At 42.3% G+C, this 22,747-nt stretch overlaps 1 protein-coding gene across 10 annotated transcripts in view; it reads right to left on the bottom strand.

The window, feature by feature from the left end:
• Positions 1-22,747, bottom strand: part of DPF3 (double PHD fingers 3) — a 166,677-nt gene that overhangs the window by 34,375 nt on the left and 109,555 nt on the right. For 6 of the 10 annotated variants that reach the window (XR_010613793.1, XM_065684797.1, XM_065684796.1 and 3 more), the window contains 3 exons: positions 20,859-20,937; positions 20,505-20,546; positions 8,743-8,880 (listed from right to left, as the gene is read on the bottom strand). Coding sequence is in view for 7 of the 10 variants with exons in the window: in XM_065684797.1 (XP_065540869.1) it covers positions 8,743-8,880; positions 20,505-20,546; positions 20,859-20,937 (259 nt within the window). In the remaining 3 variants the exon portion in view is untranslated. The remainder of the gene's footprint in view (positions 1-8,742; positions 8,881-20,504; positions 20,547-20,858; positions 20,938-22,747) is intronic. The other 4 variants (XR_010613795.1, XR_010613794.1, XM_065684799.1 and 1 more) reach the window with 1 other exon arrangement.

A 22,747-nucleotide genomic window follows, 5' to 3' on the forward strand; every position in this document is an offset into this window, starting at 1 on the left:
TTAAACTCTGCCAGGGATGGAGCATTCACAGCTTCCCTGGGCAACCCATTCCAGTGCCTCACCACCCTTACAGTAAGTAACTTCCTCCTTATATCCAATGTAAACTTCCCCTGTTTAAGTTTGAACCTGTTACCCCTTTTCCTATCACTACAGTCCCTAATGAAGAGTCCCTCCCCAGCATCCCTATAGGACCCCTTCAGATACTGGAAGGCTGCTATGAGGTCTCCACGCAGCCTTCTCTTCTCCAACCTGTCTTCATACAGGAGGTGCTCTAGCCCCCTGATCATCCTCGTGGCCTCCTCCGGACTTGTTCCAACAGCTCCATGTCATAGAATCATAGAATAGTTCTGGTTGGAAAGGACCTTAAGATCATCTAGTTCCAACCCCCCTGCCATGGGCAGGGACACCTCACACTAAAATGTCCTTTTTATGCTGAGGACAGAATCACAGAATCACAGAATCCCAAGGGTTGGAAGGGACCTAAAAAGATCATCTAGTCCAACCCCCCTGCAAGAGCAGGGTAACCTACAGTACATCACACAGGAACTTGTCCAGGCGGGCCTTGAACTGCACACAATACTCCAGGTGAGGTCTCACGAGAGCAGAGTAGAGGGGCAGGATCACCTCTTCCGACCTGCTGGTCACACTCCTTTTGATGCAGCCCAGGATACGGTTGCTTTCTGGGCTGCGAGCACACACTGCAACCAGTTCATGTTCATTTTCTCATCGGCCAGCACCCCCAAGTCCTTCTCCACAGGGCCGCTCTGAATCCCTTCTCTGCCCAACCTGTAGCTGTGCCTGGGATTGCTCCAACCCAGGTGTAGGACCTTGCACTTGGCATGGTTGAACTTCATAAGGCTGGCATCAGCCCACCTCACAAGCGTGTCAAGGTGCCTCTGGATAGCATTCCTTCCCTCCAGTGTATCAACCAAACCACACAGCTTGGTGTCAACAGCAAATTTGCTGAGGGCGCTCTCAATCCCTCCATGTCCATGTCACCGACAAAGTTGTCAAACATCATTTCCTAAAGCCACATGACTCAATAAGAATCTCAGTTTTCTAGCTTTCATGGGTGCAGAGAGCACCTTGAATGAAAGGCAAGTTCAGAAGAAACAATTCTTGTCCCCGGTTTTAATCAGAAAATTCAAAATACAGATATTTTAAACATTTTTCCTTAAATACATACAAGCAAAACCTCAAATAAATAGAACCTTGTAGTTTCTCAATTTTCTGATTTCTAAGTGAAGTTATTTTGATTATTTGGATTATGATTTAAAATATAAATATAAGTATTTAAAAACCTGGAGCTGGAATTGGTGCTTAAAAGAAAAACTGGTTTCCCTTTTCGTTGGTACCGAATCACAGTCACATACATTTCTTCAGCCTGTAGGTAATACAGCATAATACTTAATCATAGTTTAAGCTGTGCATTTGAGTTTGATAGCATTTTATCCCTATGTTTGTCATTTCCACAGTACTAGAAAGGCAGTAGAGAATGAGGAGTACAGTCCATGCCTTGTGGTTGTATTGTAGGGTGGTGCATCATTTCTTTAAATGATTACAGTAAATCGGTTACAGTTGGACATATATGCGCTCCCAAAGGGATTTTTCTGAGCGCATTTTGTCCAGCTCTTACCTGTTTCTTCTGAGCTTGGTCCAAAACCAATAAAGTCCACAGAAGGTTTTCAATTCAATTTGAAAGGCTTTGAATCAGACCATTTACTCTGTTTGCAACAAAAATGTTTGCAGAGCACAATAGAGACCACGGTAACCTGCATGTAGGTCTGAATCAAGTCAATGCACTTTGCAGTGTAGGAAAAGGGTTGGATTTGCTTTTTTTTTTTTTTTTTTTTTTTTGGTGGATTTTTTTTAAAACTACAAGACTCTTTGTGTTACATGGGGCAGGTTTTCCTTCCTGACTCCTCCCTTTTTCTCACTGTTGAAGTGCAAGCCCAGTATTTGGCCGCCTGTGCAGCAAAACACCAGCCAAGATCCAGAGCCCATCGTGGATGGTCAAGCCCCTTGGAGGCTTGATGACATACAATCCCAACCTACAGCCGAAGTTCCCCCATTTCCCCCATGTGCCTTCACTTATCCCCCGCCAGCGCTCATCCATGGCAGGCCTGGCCTGTCTCCATGGCGACCACAGTGCCTGGCCGGGGTTGCCTCCGGCCTAGCCACCTGTTAGTGCTTCATCTCTCAAGTGTAAGGAATAAGGAATAAGCCCTTTCATTTGCTGCTCAGAATGCACCAGCAGAGGATAGGCAGGCTCGTGCAAGACATTATAACGTGAGAATTAAATGCAAAAATGGCTTTGTGGAGAAGGGAAAAGCCTCACTGGGACTATGGCTTTTCTTGAAGGAACAGGAGGGAGATGCCTGGTTAGGCCCCAGTCATTGCCTGGGTGTAATGAGCGATGGTGGGGGTCAGAGAGGCAGGTTGTGGAGGGGCATCTGCTCAGACTAGGCCCTGCGCTGGAAAGGAACAATAGAGGAACATCCTATCTGTAACTCCTGGTGTGGAACAGGCCTGGTATAGCTGAAATGCATTCAAGGTTCTTGGTGTTTAGCATGTGTGCAGCCAGGCAAAGATGTGCACAGTCATTTCTGCAGCCCCCTCACCATGAATTAAGTGCAGGGTTTTTTCATTGCAGTTTTTCCAGGAAGAAATGTAAATCAAACTGAATGAGAGGAAATGGCTGGTCTCTCTGGGCGTGTTTACTCTGTCGTTAACACCAGAGATAAGCACCTTGGCTAGCCCCAAACTGGGAAGTGTTGAGGCACTTGATACAGAAACCCTGTCAGGCTCTAAGCACAGCTTAGGTTGGTAGCGACACATTTGTGTGGCTGTGGCACAGTATTCAACTAAATAAGCTGTGAACTTGGGTGTAGCACTGGGAAAGGGCTGCTGTTCTGTTCCCAAGCCAAGTTAATCAGACAGTGCAGCCCCATAAGCCATTGCTAGCTCAGGCTTTCCATGCTGCACTCCCCCTCACAGCATGGCCATGCCCTTTGCTGGCAGCCAGAGAAGCAGGCTATGCTACCAAGAGGTGCTGAAAATCACCCACTCAAAGTATTGCCAGTTCTCCCTAGTAACTGGATTTTACCTCCTCTCTGAGTTAGTTGGTACTGTGGGGATAGAAGGAGTTGTTGCCTGTGCACAGTTTTTAGCAGGTCTGACAAGTCTGCCTTTATTACAGGCTCTGCTCACAGAGAGGCACGGCCAAGGAGCACTACAAGCTATAAGAAGTGCTATGAGAAGGAGGTACATTTGTGCCTCTGAATGTGGGGAAAGGAAGAACATTTGACCATGTCTTTTACAGGAATCAATATGGCCCTTAGGTTTAACAGCTAACGAATGAGCTGGGAGGTGGTTAGTGGAAGGTACGGCTAGGAAAATACAGCACCAACTGATCAGATATTGTAGATTTGGAGAGCCAGCATTCCTGCATCATAAAATAGCACTTCGTAGAAATGTCCGTGGGCTGATCTTACAGAGTCTTCTGCAGGAACATGTAAAGCATGAGCCAAAATCCCACAGTAAATCTTTGTGACTGTCTAGTGCCTCATGACAATAAAAAAAGAAGGTAAAAACTAGAACGGCAAACAAAGAGTCTGACATGTTAACATATAATTTTCCTGATTTTGAGGGGTACCTGTCCTGGGACTTGGCATCTGGCCACTGAAATGTACCAGCCACTGAAATGCATCATTCCCATCAGCTCAGAGAACTCATGGAGGGATTATAGTGCCCAATATGCAGCCTCATCTGGCAACATCCTTTAGTGTTCAGGTAAGAACAGCCAGTGTCATGAAACGGGTCTCTGCAGTATGTAGACTTTGGGTCTGGAAATTACTCACTGGAGGAGTATGAGAAGGCAAGCATCTAAGTTTAAATTCAGTCAAAACTTTGGTGTTTACTTCCTTCTAATTCTACACAGGGGAGAAAAGCAAGGAGATAGCAAGAAAGGAAAAATAAATATAAATACATAAATGACACTACAATGTCCCAATGTCTCACTGTAATGTCAGTGGCTGACATGTTCTTGAAGCAACACAAGGTTTTCAAAAAACAATTAGTTAAATTGGAAATGTTTTACCATAAACTACTGAGAAACATTAGCTGCTTCTCTTCAATGTAGCCGCATATTGACAACGACATTTCAGGTCCTGGCCAGGCAGCATGTAAAAACAAAACCCCCAAACTACCAAAAAATAAACCCCCACAACTCCAAAGACAATAAAAAGTCCCCTATGGGTTCCTGTACATAGGAAATGAGCTTGGGATTTTCTGCTATTCCAAAACTACCCCTGATGTAGCTTTTCAAACTGATCGATTTTTGACTCGGCACCCCCAAACACAGGCACAAAAGTCCGAGAATTCACAGCCGCAAACAGGGTTTGACTGGAAATCATTACACAGCTCCAAGCTCTACATTTGCTACTATTTCTTTTAGTATTCTCCTTTTCCTTATGAAAACAAACTCTGGAAAATAAAAGAACACAGCCAGATTAAACCAATGAGAAGTCAGCTCAAGGTAATGTACATATTTTCACTGAAAAGGCACCTGCTGCAGGGTATCTTGTTGCAAGGTGGGCACTGATGCATCCTTGCATTCAGAAGTAGCTCCCATCATGGCCCCAGCGAGGATGATCAGCACTAGGCACAGAAAAAGTAGGCCTGATGTAGCTTTTCAAATTGATGCTGCTTGTGGAGAGGAACAAACAGCTCGTCTCCAACTGAGGGGCTGACTCTTGTCATTTATTCATGGCCAGCCCCCTGCCTGGATGGAAATAAAAATGTTTCAAAGATGACTGTGTGGGGGAGCTGGAGGACAGCTTGGAGGCACACTGAGGTTAGCACATTAATTTTTTATCTCTGGAGACTGGGTATCCAATTATGCTTAGAGTACACAAACAACTTTGGCTGGTCTCTCCAGTAGAGATTTATCCACATAATAAAATCTGTGATGGAACTGGGCACAACTGGCTGATGCCATGAAATAACATACACAGGGGGGTTTGCAGGTCAGATGTGTAAGCTAGCAGAGGTACAGGAGGGCAGAGGACTGTATTCTCATTAAATGCATGGACCAACCTGCACACAGTAGCTTGGCCAGTGACAGCCCTCACAGTGTCCTTTATTTAGGATTGTCTTTGGCCAAAGTGCTTGTGGGCATAAGATCTGTTCAGTTGCTGTTTACTGCACAGCTGCCTGTAACCAACGTTTCACACAGCAAAATGCCACTGAAAACTATTCTCTTTTAAAGGAGAGGAAGTTTTTCTCCATGTAGACACACTATCCTATTCTCTCAGGAATTAAGGAAGAGCATTTATACCAGTACACTCATTCACACACACTTTCAATAGATGGAAATCTAATGTAATTCCTGTATCAGAAGTGTCTCAAAATTTGTGAGCACCAGCTGCCCCCATAGCTGGCCAGTACCCATGGAGTGAGATGGAATAAAACAGCAGGTGTTTTGTGGCAGGCTTGGATGCACTCTGGGCTCACAAATCTCACGCTGTTGGTGCCAACATGTGGAGGAAAAACAAGCAGAAAAAAACTGGGGGGGTGTGGGGGGATGGATCATTTCTTTTTATCAGTAGAGCTGGGGAAGGGGGAAATTGACTTTTGTAAGGGTTTTCTATAGCATCCTTTTCACAGTTCTGTACTCCCATAAGAAAAATCACAGTAGGTCAAAAATAAATGCATGTGTAGGCAGAGGCAAGACTAGCACTGAGGAAGGTCTATTTATCTGTGTCAAAGGGCTAGATAAGACATACAAACAAAGCAACTAAAGCTTAAACAAAGCACAGGCTAAGATGCTGTAGGAAAGACAAAGGCCAAGGAAGACTGTTGAACTATCTTCCACATTGCAAAAGGTAAGCTACAGATGAGGAAGAAGGACAGAAGGAGAGATGTAAATAAACCAGCCTTCTATGACAGTCAAGGACAGTGACATGTGCCAAGAAGGCGAGGCTTGGGGCTTGGGCCAGTCCCTGTTCTTTGATACACATCTGTTCAGTGGTTCTCGCTTTCAGGTAGGTTCCTCCTATCTACAGCAATTTTCCAGTCCCTGGATAATTTACTGAACTACCCAAATTGTTCTGTGCATGAGAAGAGTAAAGATAAAGGGGACTGGGTGTGTAGAAAGACAAGAGGACATCAGCTGTTGAGCTGGCACCAGCCAGGGCATCAATAGCTGAATCCAGCAGAAGCGCTGCTCCAGAAAGCTCCCTCCTGCATCAGCACAGCTGCTGTTGCCACAAGTACTGCGAGGAGTGGAGGCTGCAGAGGAGACATGGGCACAAAGGAAGGAAGTTCATACTGCAGCCACCCGCCTGAACTTTGCTGACCCAGTGCTCACCTTTCACAGCACAGCAAATTCCAAATGGCTGGTTTGAATTTTCCTTGCCTTTTCTAAATCAGGCTGCTCATATCTCTCTGACACACTGCTAAGCAAATAACCAGACCCTGCTCTATGCCATATCTCTGTTCCTCCTGTTCAATAGGTTGAGGATTAGCTGTTTGGATTAACATCCCCCCTGCCTTCCCTTCCTCCCTCCCTCCATTCATCCCTCCCTCCTGCCCCCCAAGCCCATGCAGAGAGGATTCTTGAAGCCCAAGCCCTGCAATGCTGCAGACCTGTCAAATCTAATTCATAACACATGCCTAGCAGTTCTTAGGGGAGAGGAAGGATCTGATGCCCTGGCTCCCACCATCCCCTGTACAAAGGAACCATTTAATGACTGCACATTAGCAATGTGGACAATTAGCATTCACATGGAAGATAAATGGCAGCATAAATTAAATATCGCCAAGTGAAAGAGCAAAGATGCAAGATCTGAGCTGAAGGCTGTAAACAAACAAACAGGCAAACAGGAACAAACAGCCACTGCAATAGCTAAGCCATTCGAGAGAGTTACCTTCTGGTGGCTGGGACTTTCCCCAGGGGTGATCTTCTCATTCACATGGCTGTTGCCCATACCTCACTGGCTCATGGCTGGTTGTTAAGCAGATTCTTTCTGCTCAGGAATCTGGGTCTCAGAGTGGTTTACCCCACTGGCTTTAAACTTCTGCCTGTTTGGGGATCTGTGCATCAGCAGCCACCAGCATCACACAGGAATTCTGGGGGAACGTAAGCCTGAGCAGCTCCCACTCTTATCTTTTCCCATAGAGCAGATTCTTTCCATAGGCTAAGGCCATCTGCTCCTAACCTTATCACAGCTTTTCTAGCTCCTCTTCTTTCTAACTTGTATCATTTCCTAAGCACCAGAAACATACGGACTGAAACTGACTTTAGCCTCTGTGACAAGCTGAAAGGCACGGGACACCACCCTTCTTTGTTTGGGCACCTGTACCAGGCCATTATCAATATTAATTCAAAATAGATTTGCAATATGCCTCTCAGATATGCAACTATTACTGACTAGTACAAGCACAGGGAAAAAACCCAACAGAGATGATGTAAATGCTAAGTAAACAAAAGCTATTGGCTTAACACTGACATTCTCCAGCCTACTCAAGCAGTCGCTCTTAGTGCATTGACAGCTCAAGTTTATCAACAGCTGGAGGAGTCAAAACTACTTTTGCTGTGAATCTACAAAACATGTTAATAACTAAAAGGTAGAGCATAAAAGTGACAGAAACATAGGGACTGCCAAATGGGATCACACTAAACGGCCCTTCAAGCTCAGACAGTGGCTAGTAGCAGATGCTTTGGAGGAATGAAACCCCCTCCCACACCTCCCTGGGGACAAGTATCAATTATCCTGCTTAGAAAGAAAATGTTTTCCTACTTCCATATTTCTTCCAGTTCTTCTTAATGTATTAGAAAGTGTTTGCCTGCATATTTTTTTCCATAAGCATTTTAATCACTTTGTCCATATTGTTCATTACATTGATCTGAAAGAACTTTCTGAAAGTGAACGAAGCTATCAACACAAACCCCAAGGTGAAAGCAAATACCACATAGTATTGCACACTGGAAAACTGAGAAATAGTGGCTCAGAGACTTGCAATCAAAACAATCAGCAATAAAACAAAGTCTCTTTGACTCGCAGTTCTGTGCGAAAGAATCAGAGGAAGGAGAGTCAAGCAGGGCCATCCATGCCACTAAGATTTCTGTCAGCCCTGTTCCAGTGTGGGGAATTGAGGCAAGTAACTCTTCTCTCATGTTCCAGCTCTCCTGCTTGCAGATCAGTACTGATGCTTTTCATAGATTTTCCCAAGCTTTACTAAGAAGTGGCTTTTGGCAAAGTTGAGGGTAAGCTGTCTGGGGAGGAGATGCAAGTATGAGGGGGACAGGTGCTATGAATTTCATAGCTGAAATATTAAGACATGCATAAATGTCTTTTATTCAAAAGCAAAACAAAGGCAGCCCCCTCAAACTACTGGATGCGTATTTCCTTGACATCCCTGCTAACAGCCACTGAGAGGCTGCTTGATGATGGGCAGGTTGGGTATCTCTTCTTTCCCCCCCACCTCTCCTTGCCACCTCCTCCTCTCAGGAGCGGTAATAGAAAAGTGACTTGCTGCAGAGATAATGCTGGGTTTGAAATGAATTTCTGACTAGCTGAGCCAGCACCCGTGTGAGCTGCGGCTGATTAGCTCCAAGCATCCAGGTCCCAATCACTCACAATGGAGCCAGGCAATCATGCCAGCCTCCACAAGGGAAAGACAAAGTGGAGGCAACATCCCTGAAAAGGATCTCAAAGGCAAAGGGAAAAAACTACTCACGCTTGTGGTTTTCATTTCTGTGGACAGGGGAAGAGTGGGTCTCCTGCTCGCGGGCTTCATCACCCTCTTCACTGGCAAGATGGGTGTGAGCATAGTGGTAGCTCAGCCCAGGCCTGTTCTTGTAACGCTTGCCACAGACTGGAAGGAAAGGAGATACAAGGGAGGGGAAGAGAGAATAGAAACATCAGTGTAATCTGCAACAAGGGCAGCAGCCTCTCAACGCTCCGTTCTGCCCCCCACGAGCAGCACCACACACTCCACCGCCTGGCCAAAACTCTTCCAACCAAGAGGCTGAAAGGTTGAAGGGCAGCCCTGAAGCTGCAAGTCCCCAGACAAGATTTCTTCCCATGGTGCAGCCAGCAGTCCTTCCTACAGCCTGGGCAAATGCACATTGAGTCTCTGCAGCTCATACAGCTCTAATCCTCTCTGCTAAGATTACTAACAAGATTGCACGTAAAATTAAACGAAATGCCAGTTCTGATGTTGGTGCTGCACAACGCACAGCAATGAGAACTGAACTGAGAAGAAAGGACATTATTTTCTTCATTATTGATCTCTGAGAAAAGGAAACAGTTTTTTGTTTTGTTTTTAAGAGAAGACTTTGTGTTAAAGGGTAACAAACAGCTTTATTCGCAGGTTCCTAGTCAAGACGAGGACATGGAAATCATCCACAGTTTCTTGCTAGAAGAACACATAGCAGTGACACTTATTTGCCCAGGTAAACTTCATATTCAGAATCCCAATAAACAATACAACATGTGACAGAGGATGCTGCTTCTGACTTCTTTTTATTTTAGGACAAAGTCAATAGATACGGAGAACAGGATCAAACATTTCAGGGTTTTGAAACGTCTACATTTTCACAGGGAGCTCACCACAAGGGCGGGCTTCATCATAAGATTCATTACATACAAATTCAGCTTCTATAAAGGTTTTAGTTCATGTTATTGTCTCTAAAACTTACTTTTTTTCATCTTTAAAGCAATCTCTGAATGCCCATTTTCTTTTATACAACTATTTTGTCTACCAAATACAATACTACCATTTTCAAAGATTAGGAAACAAAGGCAAAGAAGCTTAGTGCCCTTCTTGTACATTTTTACTCCCAGCCACATTTCCAGGCACTTCATTAGCTTCATTAACCTTAAGGATTTCGCACAGGAATAAATGTCATGCCTAGTAGTCTCTCCTGCATATCTTGCTTAGAAAGGCAAAGGAAGTGGTGCAAGAAGAGAGAACGGAACCCAGCAGTGTCTAGTTCTCTGTCTTGATTTTAGACCCCTTGAAAAACTCTCCAAGGGGGATGTCAGCATTCACTCTTAAAAACTTCATTCAGCCCTGAGACTGAAAATGTATCCTGAAATGTGTATAGATACTTAATTGCTATTCCCCAGACACCTAAGCCTGGGAATGCCATAAGGCTCCATGAATCAGACAAAACAAGCAAACAAAAAAGACCCACCCCCCAATTATTCATTTACATATAAGTAAAATTTCCATTATTATACTTTAATGGTACTACTCACAAAAAAAGCCAATTGATGGTCCACATTCCGGAACAGATGACAGAAAATTATAAATCAAAGCCTAGCATGATAACCTAATCCATTCTGCATCTCTTGCAGCTGATTTGCAGACTCCCTCAAAGAAAATACTTTGTCTTATTAGAAATGTGTAAAACAACCTCATGATATGAATAAGGCGAGCGATCTGGAATATTAGGTCCTTTTATCCCAGTTTTCTCCATTCTGCAAGGTGATGATCACAGAGTCATCGTAACAGGACTGAAGTTTTTTCCAAATGTAATGTGCCCTTAGCGACAGATTTTTAAAGACTTCGAATGCTCTTGACTTAGAAATGAGAACTCACGCAGGAGGGAGCAGGGGGAAACATAAAATGCCCAGATATATATGCACATCCATTCTTTGAAGCATCTGTCTTTGTTTCATATGTAAACCTAACTCTTCTGATGGAGATTTTGAACAACTAGACTGCTACTACATGCATGCTCTCCAGAGAACATCAGTTCAGTCTCTCTTCTCCTAGTATCCACCATGTATTCTTCAAATGCATTCTGGAGACGGAAACTACTCCCTCTCCTCCTCTGCAGTTCTACAGAGCAAAGGACAAGCAGCGGAACAGATGCCAACAGATTCAAACAACAAGATATCCACACTTCTGTATGACTTTGTCTCCACTTTTTGAACAGAAAAAAAACCGTAACACAAAAGTAACCATCAGCCTGGAGAGACCAACAAAATACTCACTCTTTAAATCATTTCAAAAAGATAACTCCTCTAATTACCCAAATACGACAGCATTTCTTAGAATGGAGAGACAGATTTGCATTCCAACTCTGTTTTGCTCTTATATAGCTTCATCTTGTGTCAGTGCTAACCTAGATGTAAAATCGGATACGGTGTAAACCCCAGTCCATTTACCTATAAGAGGGTATTTAAAATTTAAAAATAAAAATATTTCTAGAAATTCTACTAGACTTCATTTCACTAAGCTCTGCCTGAAAACATACCCAAGGTTTTAACTTTACTCTTGTTACCATACAAGAGCACCATGTCCTTGAATGTAGCTTCCACGGATCTTTCTCCCTCAGTGCACAGAAGAAAGCTTGCATTCCCCACATGAAGTCCCAAGGCAGTGGCCTTGCCTCATTTCCCTACAGGATCCTGCAGGGATTTTAGCTGCAGAGCTCAGGATGGCATAAGAAGTCAGATGGATCTGCAGACTTGCCCTTCTGCAGCAAAAAATATCAGTTCACCAGTAAAAAAGAAACAAGTGTCAATATAAGCTGAAGCGATAGTAATTCTGCAGCTGAGCCCTTCCCAATGCCAGAACTTTCAGATGGCCTTTGAGGGTGGCAACAAGCTGAGACATGCCTAGCTAAAAAAAAGTTGGAGGACTTTATAACCAGAGTGCAGGCAAAGGAGTTTACACAGGCCCCAAAGATCCTTTGTAGGGCCAAGGATGTGCAGCTTCCAGTAGCACATTTTTCCTGGTGTCTAGACTTCTGTGCCTTTCGAATTCATGTTTTGTCACCAAAAAAGTCTGAAGTGATACCATGAGTTGAAACTGCAGAGATTTCCTATTCCCCAAGCAAATTAAACTTCTGTAGGGGGGAAACAGTATCATGATATTAGTTGAGCAAGAGAACCATTGGCTTCAGTTGAGACTGCTAGAATAAAAGCTAAGTCAGAAATTCATGGTTTCTCCAACAGACTGAATCTTCCTGAATTCACGATATCTCTTATTTTCCAGATAGAGCACATTTTATTAATCTACCATATCACTGTGCTAGGAAGTAGTTTCTATAAAGGGGTGATCATTAATAAACACTTAGCTCTTATGTAACTCTTCCCACTGCAAGACTGGCTTTTCAAACATTAATTAATCTTCCTCTGAATTTCTGAGTGGGAAATACTATTCTCATTTCACTTCTGAAAAAAGAGAACCACAGAGGGGTTAAGTGACTTGCCCACACAGTGATCTTTTGTCATTACCAGGACTGGAATTCATGAGTTCCAGCATCCACACCAGTGCTTACACCACATCTTTCTCATTCTCCAAGCTGACAAAAGCATAATGAGAACTGGTTCTCCCAGTCTGAAATGTATGCTGCTGATTAGTTTTTAAAGCTATGCAGCTCACACTTAGCAAGTGAGAGTGTGCCTTTCATAAACTTTGCCAGGTGGCCTTGCCTTTCTTTCAGCAGCTCTGACTTTTATCATCTTTAATTTTCCTTGCTGGATAGGCTCATCATCCTTGCATGTGGTAGATTTCATCCTGAATCTCAACACTGGGAAGTTGACTGGATCTTTAATTAGGTAGCCAAGCCCAATGAAAACAGCGGGAGTTTGAAGAATGTAACCCATTCCAATTCCTCCTGCATTCAAAAGATACATTTTGCTATACCCTGATGCGAATGCTGTCTTAGGAACAAGCTGGGTAAGTAAGCAGTAATACAGCAGTGCAGATCAAATGTCACAAATGGGGAAGAGGGAGAGATCTTATTAGGCCACTAGACACTCTATGATGAACCTCACTTTCCCTCCAATTTGAAGACAGAAATGAAGACATTACACAACTGAGTTATGGGCAAAAAACAAAATTTGCAGACAGTTTAATCACAAGCATTAAGCATTTCATAAAAGAGAGCTCAGTTCTAAATTCTGACCTGTAGCAGCCTGCAACTCTTCGGATAAGCAAATTCTCACCCTGTTTACATTTCTCAATAACTAAAATTACTACAAAATACTTCCCCTGCTTTAAAAGGGAATTTTAAATCCATGACTTAAAAGACTTCCTCATCAAATATTTAATGGCTGTGTTGCTGTCATTTTGAAATTGTTACACATTTGGTCCTTGGCAGGCTGTGAGCTATGTTCCAGCCAGTTCTCCACATACATTTTGCACAATCTGTCACCAGTATGAGACAGAAGGAAACAATCCATGTTTTTAGTGGAAACAGGAAATTGGGGGAGTACATGTTTGGGTTTTTTTTTTTTGTCACTGAATCTTGCCCCCCTCCGTTGTCTTTCTTTGCTTTTCTCCTTTGCCTCCTGTTTTTTCTTCTCAGCTGGGCTGTCAAACACTAAACCTTAACTGCTGGCAAGCAGTCATTCCTCAAAGGTACCTCCCTGTCCCACCATTCACTCCACTCCAAAAAAAACATTCCTTGTTTTGCACTGATTTGGTAATATAATCTCCCCTGTTGCAGTTATGTCCACACTCTGGCACATCTAGAGATCTCATGTGCTAAGAGTGTATGCATTTTGACCTCCACTGGTGGGAAGGTGTTACATTCACCTTTCTGATCGGTACTGTCATGCTATTCACCTCTAGTATTACAGCAGCTATTTAGTAACCCATTTCAGTGGGGGTTTTCTGTGATAGTAAATCATCCTTGTTCCAGTGCCCTCAGAGGACAGCTCTACCTGCTGTATTAAGATCACAGGAATGCTGAACTCCAGCACAAAACATGCACAGACCAACAACATACATGTCCACATTTCAACAAATGAATTGCTAGCAGGAGCAAAGGAGAAAACAGGTAGCCTATGAGTCTGCATAGCTCATACCACATGCTTTACTCCAGACCTATATTATTCAATATTTTAAAAAAAAGTGTCCTTGCCTCTATAATCTTGGGGATTTTACCAATAATGAGTCAATGAATGTCCAGTACAGCAGCTATGGTGGGAGAGTTATTTGTTTGCTTCAACTGACCAATCATCTTATTTTAGATCTTACTGCCTATTAACTACTTAAGGATTCACCAGAAAGGATAATACCAGAAGATGATTTAGGGCTTGAACCACTAATTGTTTACAGGAAGCTGAAGTCATGATGGAGATTGATGAGAAGAATACAAAAAGATAATGCTATAATCAAAGCTTTTTCAAATCTGCTTGTCACTGTGATATTCAAGCAAAGGTCTGTCCTAAGAATCAGTGAGTAGTGCTGGACTCATTCATAGTATCTGTAAGAATTAAGACAACAGATTAAGTGCCAGAGAACTGGTAAAAATAAAGCTAAATTATGATTTATCTTGTAGGGGTTTTGCATTACAGCAAACCTTCCAGGGAGACAATGAGATGTTTGTTAAAATGAGTATGACAGGAACAGATCCATTTCAAGGAGATGAGAAAGAAGGCAGGTGAAGTTAGCAAGGTAATTACTAGAGCCATAACTTTGTGAACAATCAAATATTTCCTAAAGAATAGGCCTCAAGGAATTGCATTTGGCAAGTCATGCTGGAGCAGTATGACATGTAACTGGGATTTTCTGAGGAAACTAAAAGAGAGAGATCCTTGGTACCCATTGAAACCCAGTGGAATCTGTTCATCTTATGTCACTTCAACTACCCGAAGCCTCCAGCCTTTTGTTGGCAGCACTTACTATATGTTTAGTGAAGAAAGGGAAGGGTGAAGAAAAAATTTAACCTCAAAATAATGAAATTTCGATGTCCTTCTGCTGCTGAATTTACAGAAAAAGGAGGAGGATTTGGATGTAGGGTGAAATACTTTTAAAAACAAGACCATGTTGTGAATAATTACTGGTAGTTTAAAATCAAGTTCGAAGTGTCCACTTAGGGACCAAGCCTTATATGACCTGTGGGCACAATACAAAGAGATAGGCACTTAATGGGATACTCATAGACTCATAGAACAGACACCTTCCACTAGACCAGGTTGCTGCAAGCCCCATCCCCATCTAATCTGGCCTTGAGCACTGCCAGGAATGGGGCATTCACAGCTTCTCTGGGCAACCTGTGCCAGTACCTCACCACATCATAGTAAGAATTTCTGCCTAATGTCTAATCTAAATCTACAGTTGAAGAGCCTACCTTCAGTTGAAATCAGTGTGGATTAGGAGCCTAATATTATTGCAAACTTCACAAGGCACCTGGGCCTAGTGCTTGCCTCTGTTTTTATCATTATTTTGGAGGGTGGAATGGAAAGTGAAAGTATCAAACACACAGAGAACCGATTGTTGGCAAAAATATTGGAATAATAATAAAAATATATGAGTTTCATGAATCTAAGAATTCTTTCATAGTCTAATTAGTAAATATTAGTATTAAATCTACTATCCATAGATAAAACACAGTATAAACAGGACAAAGCAGTATAAGGAAACTAAAGATAGTAGATAATCTGAGTAGAAACAGGTGAAAGAGGGAAGGTTCAAGAAGCTATAGCAAATGGTATATTAAATATGAACTCACATGGTAGACAAGAATGAGAACTCCTTTGCCACTGAAACATGATGCAGCATTGGAGAGGAGTGTCTTGCACTGAAGAAGTGTTTACTAAACAACCTGTTAGGTCAGCCATCTCTGAACCTCTCACAGATAGGTAACAGAGCAAGTTGCATAAATCAAAGTTCTAGAAGTAAATTTAAGTTACATGTAAATGTATCAACCATTCATTTTCTGAACTAATTCTGTACTCAGAACAGCACATTCGACTTCATTCTGGCCACTGCTACTTAAATAAGACCCTTTGAGATTTTTCAGAGAAAAGAAACAAGTTTAGTTAAATTGCTGAAGAAAACACAGCTGAAAGAAGCCCAAGTAACTGTTTACAGAAACAAAGAAGACATTGTTATCCACTAAGAACAAAGGAAGGACTGCTGGTCTTAGACTGCAACTGAGAAAATTCAAGTTGAATAACTAGAAAAACCTGAAAATGACATTTTTGACAAAGAATCAGCTTCTACAAAACACTACAGGATCAGCATCTCTGGGTACATGCAAGGTTGCATTAGTCACTGATCCAGCAGAGATCATAGGAAGGTTTCAGTCAATTCTCATTTTGCACAAGGAATGAATCTGAATGCATATCTCAGCCTCAGAGGGGCTATGAATAAAGGATACGATACAAACATAAGTTGTTATGCTAAAATAGCATGAATTAAACTAAAAGGAAACAAGGACATATTGGTAAAAGGAAAAGAAAGAAACAACTCCTTTTAGAGATGGGCAAGGGAAATCTTCAATAGACAGAATGACAGAAAACAAAGGTGGAAGTATGTACGCAGTTAAGTCTCCGTGGGAACATGAAAAGAATGAGAGCAGACCAATAAGGATGGACTGCAGGAAAGTTAATATCTTCAGAGATTCAGCACAAATTAATCACTCTGGCTAGGCAATCGGGAGTCATGAAGCTCAGGAGCTACAACTGATGGCAACTTTAAAGCCAGAATACAAGTTTCCAGATTCGATGAACTTTCCTGATTTGATGAAACAAGGCATTTCATGGTTATGTTAGCAATTTTATCAATGCTTAGAATGGTCAAAATTTTTATTCTGAACTTCTGATCCAGTATATGCTCAATAAAGTCAACGGAAGGATTTCAGAATATTTCATTCCACAAAACAAGTGACCAACCACCTTTACCTGAAAACACAGGAATACAAAATATTTTAGATTTGAAAACCGCCCTTCAGACAGAAATTCCATATTTCCGATCAGTTTTAATATTGGTGTATACCTGAATGCCTCTTTCAAACAATCAGGCCTATTTAGCAATAACATTGCTATCTTCAAACACAAGGGGCAGTGTCAGCTGGGTACTTCATTTTACTGGGTCACAGACTACTTTTCTCCCATAACCTGTTTATCACTGAAGAGAGCTGGTAATATATTCTTATTTCACATAAATATGAATGTGTAACTATGAAAAAAGAGTGAAGTAGTAGTACCTATGCAGTTCATCATATTTGAAAAATATTTTTGTCCATTATATTTGAAAAATCATGGCAGTCAGGTGAAGTTCCCAACGACTGGAAAAAGGGAACTATAACCCCATTTTCAAGAAGGGGAAAATGGATGATCCAGGGAACTACAGACCAGTCAGTCTCATCTCTGTGCCTGGCAAAATCTTGGAGCAGGTTCTCCTGGAAGGCATGCTAAGGCACATGAAAAACAACAAAGTGCTTGGTGACAGCCAGCATGGCTTCACTAAGGGGAAATCCTGCCTGACCAATTTGGTGGCCTTCTATGATGGGGCTACAGAACTGATGGAGAGGAGCAGAGCCGTTGACATCATCTACTTGAACTTGTGCAAAGTGTTTAACACTGTCCCACATGACATCCTTGTCTCTAAATTGGAGAGACATAAATTTGATAGGTGGACCACTTGGTGGATAAAGAACTGGCTGGATGGCTGCACACAGAGTTGTGGTCAATGGCTCAATGTCCGGCTGGAGACCAGTAACGAGTGGCACCCTCAGGGATCGGTGTTGGGACCGGTCTTGTCCAACATCTTTGTCGGTGACACAGACATGGAGGGATTGAGAGCGCCCTCAGCAAGTTTGCCGATGACACCAAGCTGTGTGGTTTGGTTGATATGCTGGAGGGAAGGGATGCCATCCAGAGGGACCTTGACATGCTTGTGAGGTGGGCTGATGCCAACCTTGTGAAGTTCAACCATGACAAGTGCAAGATCCAACACCTGGATTGGAGCAATCCCAGACACAGCTACAAGTTGGGCGAAGAAGAGATTCAGAGCAGCCCTGCAGAGAAGGACTTGGTGGTGCTGGTCGATGAGAAAATGCACATGAGCCAGCTTCAGTGTGTGCTCACAGCCCAGAAAGCCAACCGTATCCTGGGCTGCATCAAAAGGAGTGTGACCAACAGGTCGAAAGAGGTGATCCTGCCCCTCTACTCTGCTCTTGTGAAACCTCACCTGGAGTATTGTGTGCAGTTCTGGTGTCCTCAACATAAAAAGGACATGGAGCTGTTGGAACAAGTCCAGAAGAGGGCCGCAAGTTTGATCAGGGGACTGGAGCACCTCCTGTATGAAGATAGGCTGAGAAAGTTGGGGCTGTTCAGCCTGGAGAAGAGAAGGCTGCGTGGAGACCTCATAGCAGCCTTCCAGTATCTGAAGGGGGCTTATAAGGATGCTGGGGAGGGACTCTTCATTAGGGACGGTAGTGATAGGAAAAGGGGTAATGGGTTAAAACTTAAACAGGGGAAGTTTAGATTGGATATAAGGAAGAAGTTCTTTACTGTGAGGGAGGTGAGGCACTGGAATGGGCTGCCCAGGGAAGCTGCGAATGCTCCATCCCTGTTGGTGTTCAAGGCCAGGCTGGACAGAGCCTTGGGTGACATGAGGTGTCCCTGCCCATGGCAGGGGGGTTGGAACTTTATGATCTTAAGGTCCTTTCCAACCCTAACTACTCTATGATTCTATGATTCTAAATAAGAAAATTAATTTGGTTTAGATATGCTTATACTTTCTTCTTTGTGGCCACTTTCTAAACTCAAATATCTGAACACTTGCAGAAAAAGCAATAATACACAGAAAAGGTGAAATGTTTAGATTATTATTTATACCAATAATGTGATTGTGGGAATCACGTTTTCCCAAACAGGAAACAGCTTCACTGGTTTTGACTTGTACGTTTCCATGTAAAACAAATCTATTTGCCCAAAACATACGCACATGGAATACTGCAAACCAATTTCAAACCTACAACAACTAGATTGAGGTTTCTTTATAAAAATATTTAGTAAATAATTTCAAAGAAAAAACTGATTCAAGAAATCCACCCAAGCAGGAAAGAGGCCTCAACTTAAGCCAATTATTCACAATGAATTGCATGTCATATTTCTACAGAAAGTTAACAAGGGTAGGATATTACTTCAGGACAATGGAATGACAACTGGGACAGTTCTTTCCTTCTGCTCCACAGTCAGGTAAAAGAGTTTTGCTGCCACATAACCCCTTTCTCAGCTATCTACAATGGAAAAGGAGTCATCACTGTGTAAATTTTGGATTCCAAGATTCCTTATGACTCACCTCTAACTGTAAGTTTCCTAAAAATGAAAGGTATCAGCCAAATGAAATAGGAAAGTTTATATTTCCAAAACCAAAGAGGAAATGTATGCTCCAAAATGTAAGCCAAGGCAAAATTCCATCAGTACAACAATGTACTAAAGCCTTGACTTGAGTCCAGATTTCTGCTGCCTACTTTGATATCTTGTATGTTTTATCTACTCTGTGCAAATCACTATTACGCATGTTGTGATTTCTCTGAAAAATACAAAAGGAAAGCAATATCAGACAATTAGTGACATTATGTTCAAAATGACTAGCACTGACAAGTGTCCTTGGATTTAGAAGGATGTTCCAGAAAAGGGTTAAAGACAGATATGCATATATCAATAGAAGACAGATGTGGATTTCAGCAAGATACATACTGGGCTCCCAGAGAAGTTTTAGAAGGCACATTTCAGTTCTTCTGACACACAAGGACAGCTATTTAACCACAGTAGGAATCTCCTGACTCTTCATATACTAAAGAGCTCTTCCGCCTAGATCATGTGTTCAGACAGTCCTATTCATGTGCAAGTCTTTCCATTTCTGCTCATTGCCCTTAGAATATTCACCTTGCTGAAGCAAAATACCCAACATGTCTATCACTGTACTGTCCAGAGTCACCTGGTCTCACCATAAAAGAATATTTAATCACATGGAATATAGTTCTTATATATGTTATATATAAAAATATATAACATATATTCTTACGTTTTTAAAAATATCCCATAGATTGATATCTGAACAGTTGGTCTCTTAAGGTCAGTAACATTGCAAGATAGGTAAATAGTGGAGAAAGGGGTTTCTAATCATCCTTAAAACCACCAAACATTTTTGGATCACAAAAGTGAAGACCTCCCACTATTCTCCTATTAACTTTTGTTAGGTTATTGGTTTATAGGATTGAAAGCAGCCAGTAGCACAAATTACCATTGCGTGTACACTGCAGTAAGCCTTAAGATGGAAGACCTCAAAAGTATGTGGCTAAAACAGCTGCCCTTCACAGAAATGACATAGTGAAGCAAAAAAGAATATCAAAAGAAGAAGGAAAGCACCAAGGACTAGACCATAAAAAATATATATTGTGCGTCAGATATTGTACTCTTTCCTCATAGTAGGACTCTGGTATCCTTCTTCAGTTTGAGCTTTGGGCTCTTGTATAATTTCTCAGTAGGGCAATGCCTTACTTCACCTGCAGTCCCACTGCAACATGTCAAACAGCATGGCCATATTCAAAGGGAGTATGTTTCAAAACAAAGCATTCTGGTTGTTTGTTTCTTAGGAGGGCTCAGCTTCTGATGATGCCACAAGAGTACTTTCTGAGTGATGGATGAGAATAAGACCTTCAAAATTCAGCCCAGTGAGATTTGAAGGAAAGAGAATCACCAAATATATGAAGAGATACAACAAGGGTGAAGTACCTTTGTCGGAGATTTTTGAGTTATGCTTTTGTTTGTAACTATCTGAAACAGAGAAAGAAATAGAGGGTGAATCTTACATGGAGGAAGGAAGACAAAAGGCAGAGAAGCCAGAAAAAGAGAACGAAAATATAAGGGACAATTTATTGCAGGGCAAAGGGAACTGGAGTCTTGCCGAGGACTTAATTTTATTTCCTTCATGCAAAAACACCAAGAGCATGAAGCAGCAGCAGGTGGCAAACATGCAAGTCAGAGAGCAGCAGAATATTTTGTTGGAAGAGAAAAGACGAAGCCCTGAGTACACCAAGCTGGTAGGACCAGGCTGGAGGCAGAATCAGCTGTCTTGGTGCTACTTACTGTCACAAACATAGGGTTTGTCATGATCATCCTGGGAGGCAGCATCATTCCGTCTCCTGCCTCCTCCAGATCCCCGAGCCTGCAAGGACAAGAGGAATGTTAACATTATTCCATTGCCCCTCAGGTATCCTTGTGCCCCTCACCCTCCTATGAAAAATGTGCAATATAAACTAAACAATTCCTCAGCTGCCATATAGGGCTGTTAAGGGTGGGCTTGACCCTTCACCTCCTAAGATAGGCACTATGTTAGTGGACCTTGTAATGCAGTGGAGATCCCCTTCACAGATAACCCAAATTGTTCATCCATAGCAGTAGGTTACTGCCAGCACATATTCAGTCGAGTATCATCACACATTCATTTCTGAAGATGTTCAAATACCTTGCTTAACTGAATATGAATGAATAGATGAACAGGTGTTAGAGGATGAATGCAGCTATTCAATCAGCCAGAAAATAGGCCCCAAATAGAACAGAGGTAAAATTATTTCCTTTAATATTTTCAAATGGGGGGCTGTTCGTTTTGTTCTGTTTTCTAGCTGAAAAGCAATGTTTTGAAATGGCCTTCTGTGACAGAGATACCATGGCTAATTCTAAAATGGAGCTTTGGTTAGTTAGTGGAGAAGATTAGGAAACATAGCTACCTGCAATAACAGAGAATGGGAATTACCAAAAAAGTCTTGCTGTTCCATGTTCCTACAACATACTAAGTTGGCTGCCCTGGAAATGGAAAAGCTCTTGTTTCTCCCCAGCACAGACTGCCCTGTCCTGAGCTCCAGTGGTAAGAGTGGAATTGAATTCCAGCATCAAAGTTATTTGGTCCTGATACTTCTCAGCTGAAATGCCAACAAGGGGACAGCTCATATCTGTCCAGAAGTGGAGGCTGTGAGGTGTAACTGGGAACCGAGCCAAGGCCTTCAGTTCTTTCCTGTTCACTAATGTACAGTGTGTAGATGACAATAATTTTAGAGTTGATCTTTATTAGAGGAAGTGATCTGCAGGTGGATGGCTAGACAGCACTTTATTAGTTCTGCCAGCTACTCTAGTCCTGTGTAAAAGCAACAAAATTGTTCCTGCTGCTCCTCTTATTAAACCATTCATGTTTCTCACACTAGACAAGGCTGCCTGACTCAAATCCTTCAAGCTTTTGTATGTAAAAATAAGAAATGGACAGAGCTTTATCAAGTAAAGCTGAAGATGTAGACATTCTGAAAATATTAGTACCCCAGACACAAAGGGGTCATAGGAGCTCTGCCCCTCTTCTGTGGAGTTAGGACTGAACTAGCAGTATTCAAGCTGCATTCCATGGGACATCTAAAGAGAAGGAACAAGGAACAGTTCTACGTTGGCCTGCCAAAATCTGTCAAAACAGGGATCTGCAAAAACTTCACACATTATTTCCCTGGGATTGCTCAGGTCTAACTCTTAACACAGCCCTGAAGAAAAGACACGGATTTGCAGCTGTCTGGATGGGGTAAATACTATTAGGTATGACAAGTATAGCTCTGCCTTCTGCAAAGACTTCTGTGCAGATCAGCACACATGTGCAGAGTGAGATTTGTAAAGGTGGACTGAAAAGCAGTTTCACCCTGGAAAAGGCTCCAGCAACAACTGTTTGGTGGAAGCTACTTTACTGACCATATCACATAAAAACATCTTACTAGTCTGCAATATTTTCCTTCTGACTGCCAGCTCTGTAAACTGCCTCTGGGCTATGAAATCAATCCCAGGCTAGTTCCTTTCTTCCCTCACTACTGCAAAATGTGCTGCAATCTGAATTTTAGTCCATGGCAGCTCCCATACAAACCTCAGCTCATCAGAGAGTCCTCAAAGAGACAAGTGATTGGCCCTACATGAATATTTCTGCTGGTACCCGGGTTAGGATCTAATTT

The sequence above is a fragment of the Lathamus discolor genome, chromosome 6 (genome assembly GCF_037157495.1).
Source record: "Lathamus discolor isolate bLatDis1 chromosome 6, bLatDis1.hap1, whole genome shotgun sequence".
NCBI classification, from domain to species: domain Eukaryota; kingdom Metazoa; phylum Chordata; class Aves; order Psittaciformes; family Psittacidae; genus Lathamus; species Lathamus discolor.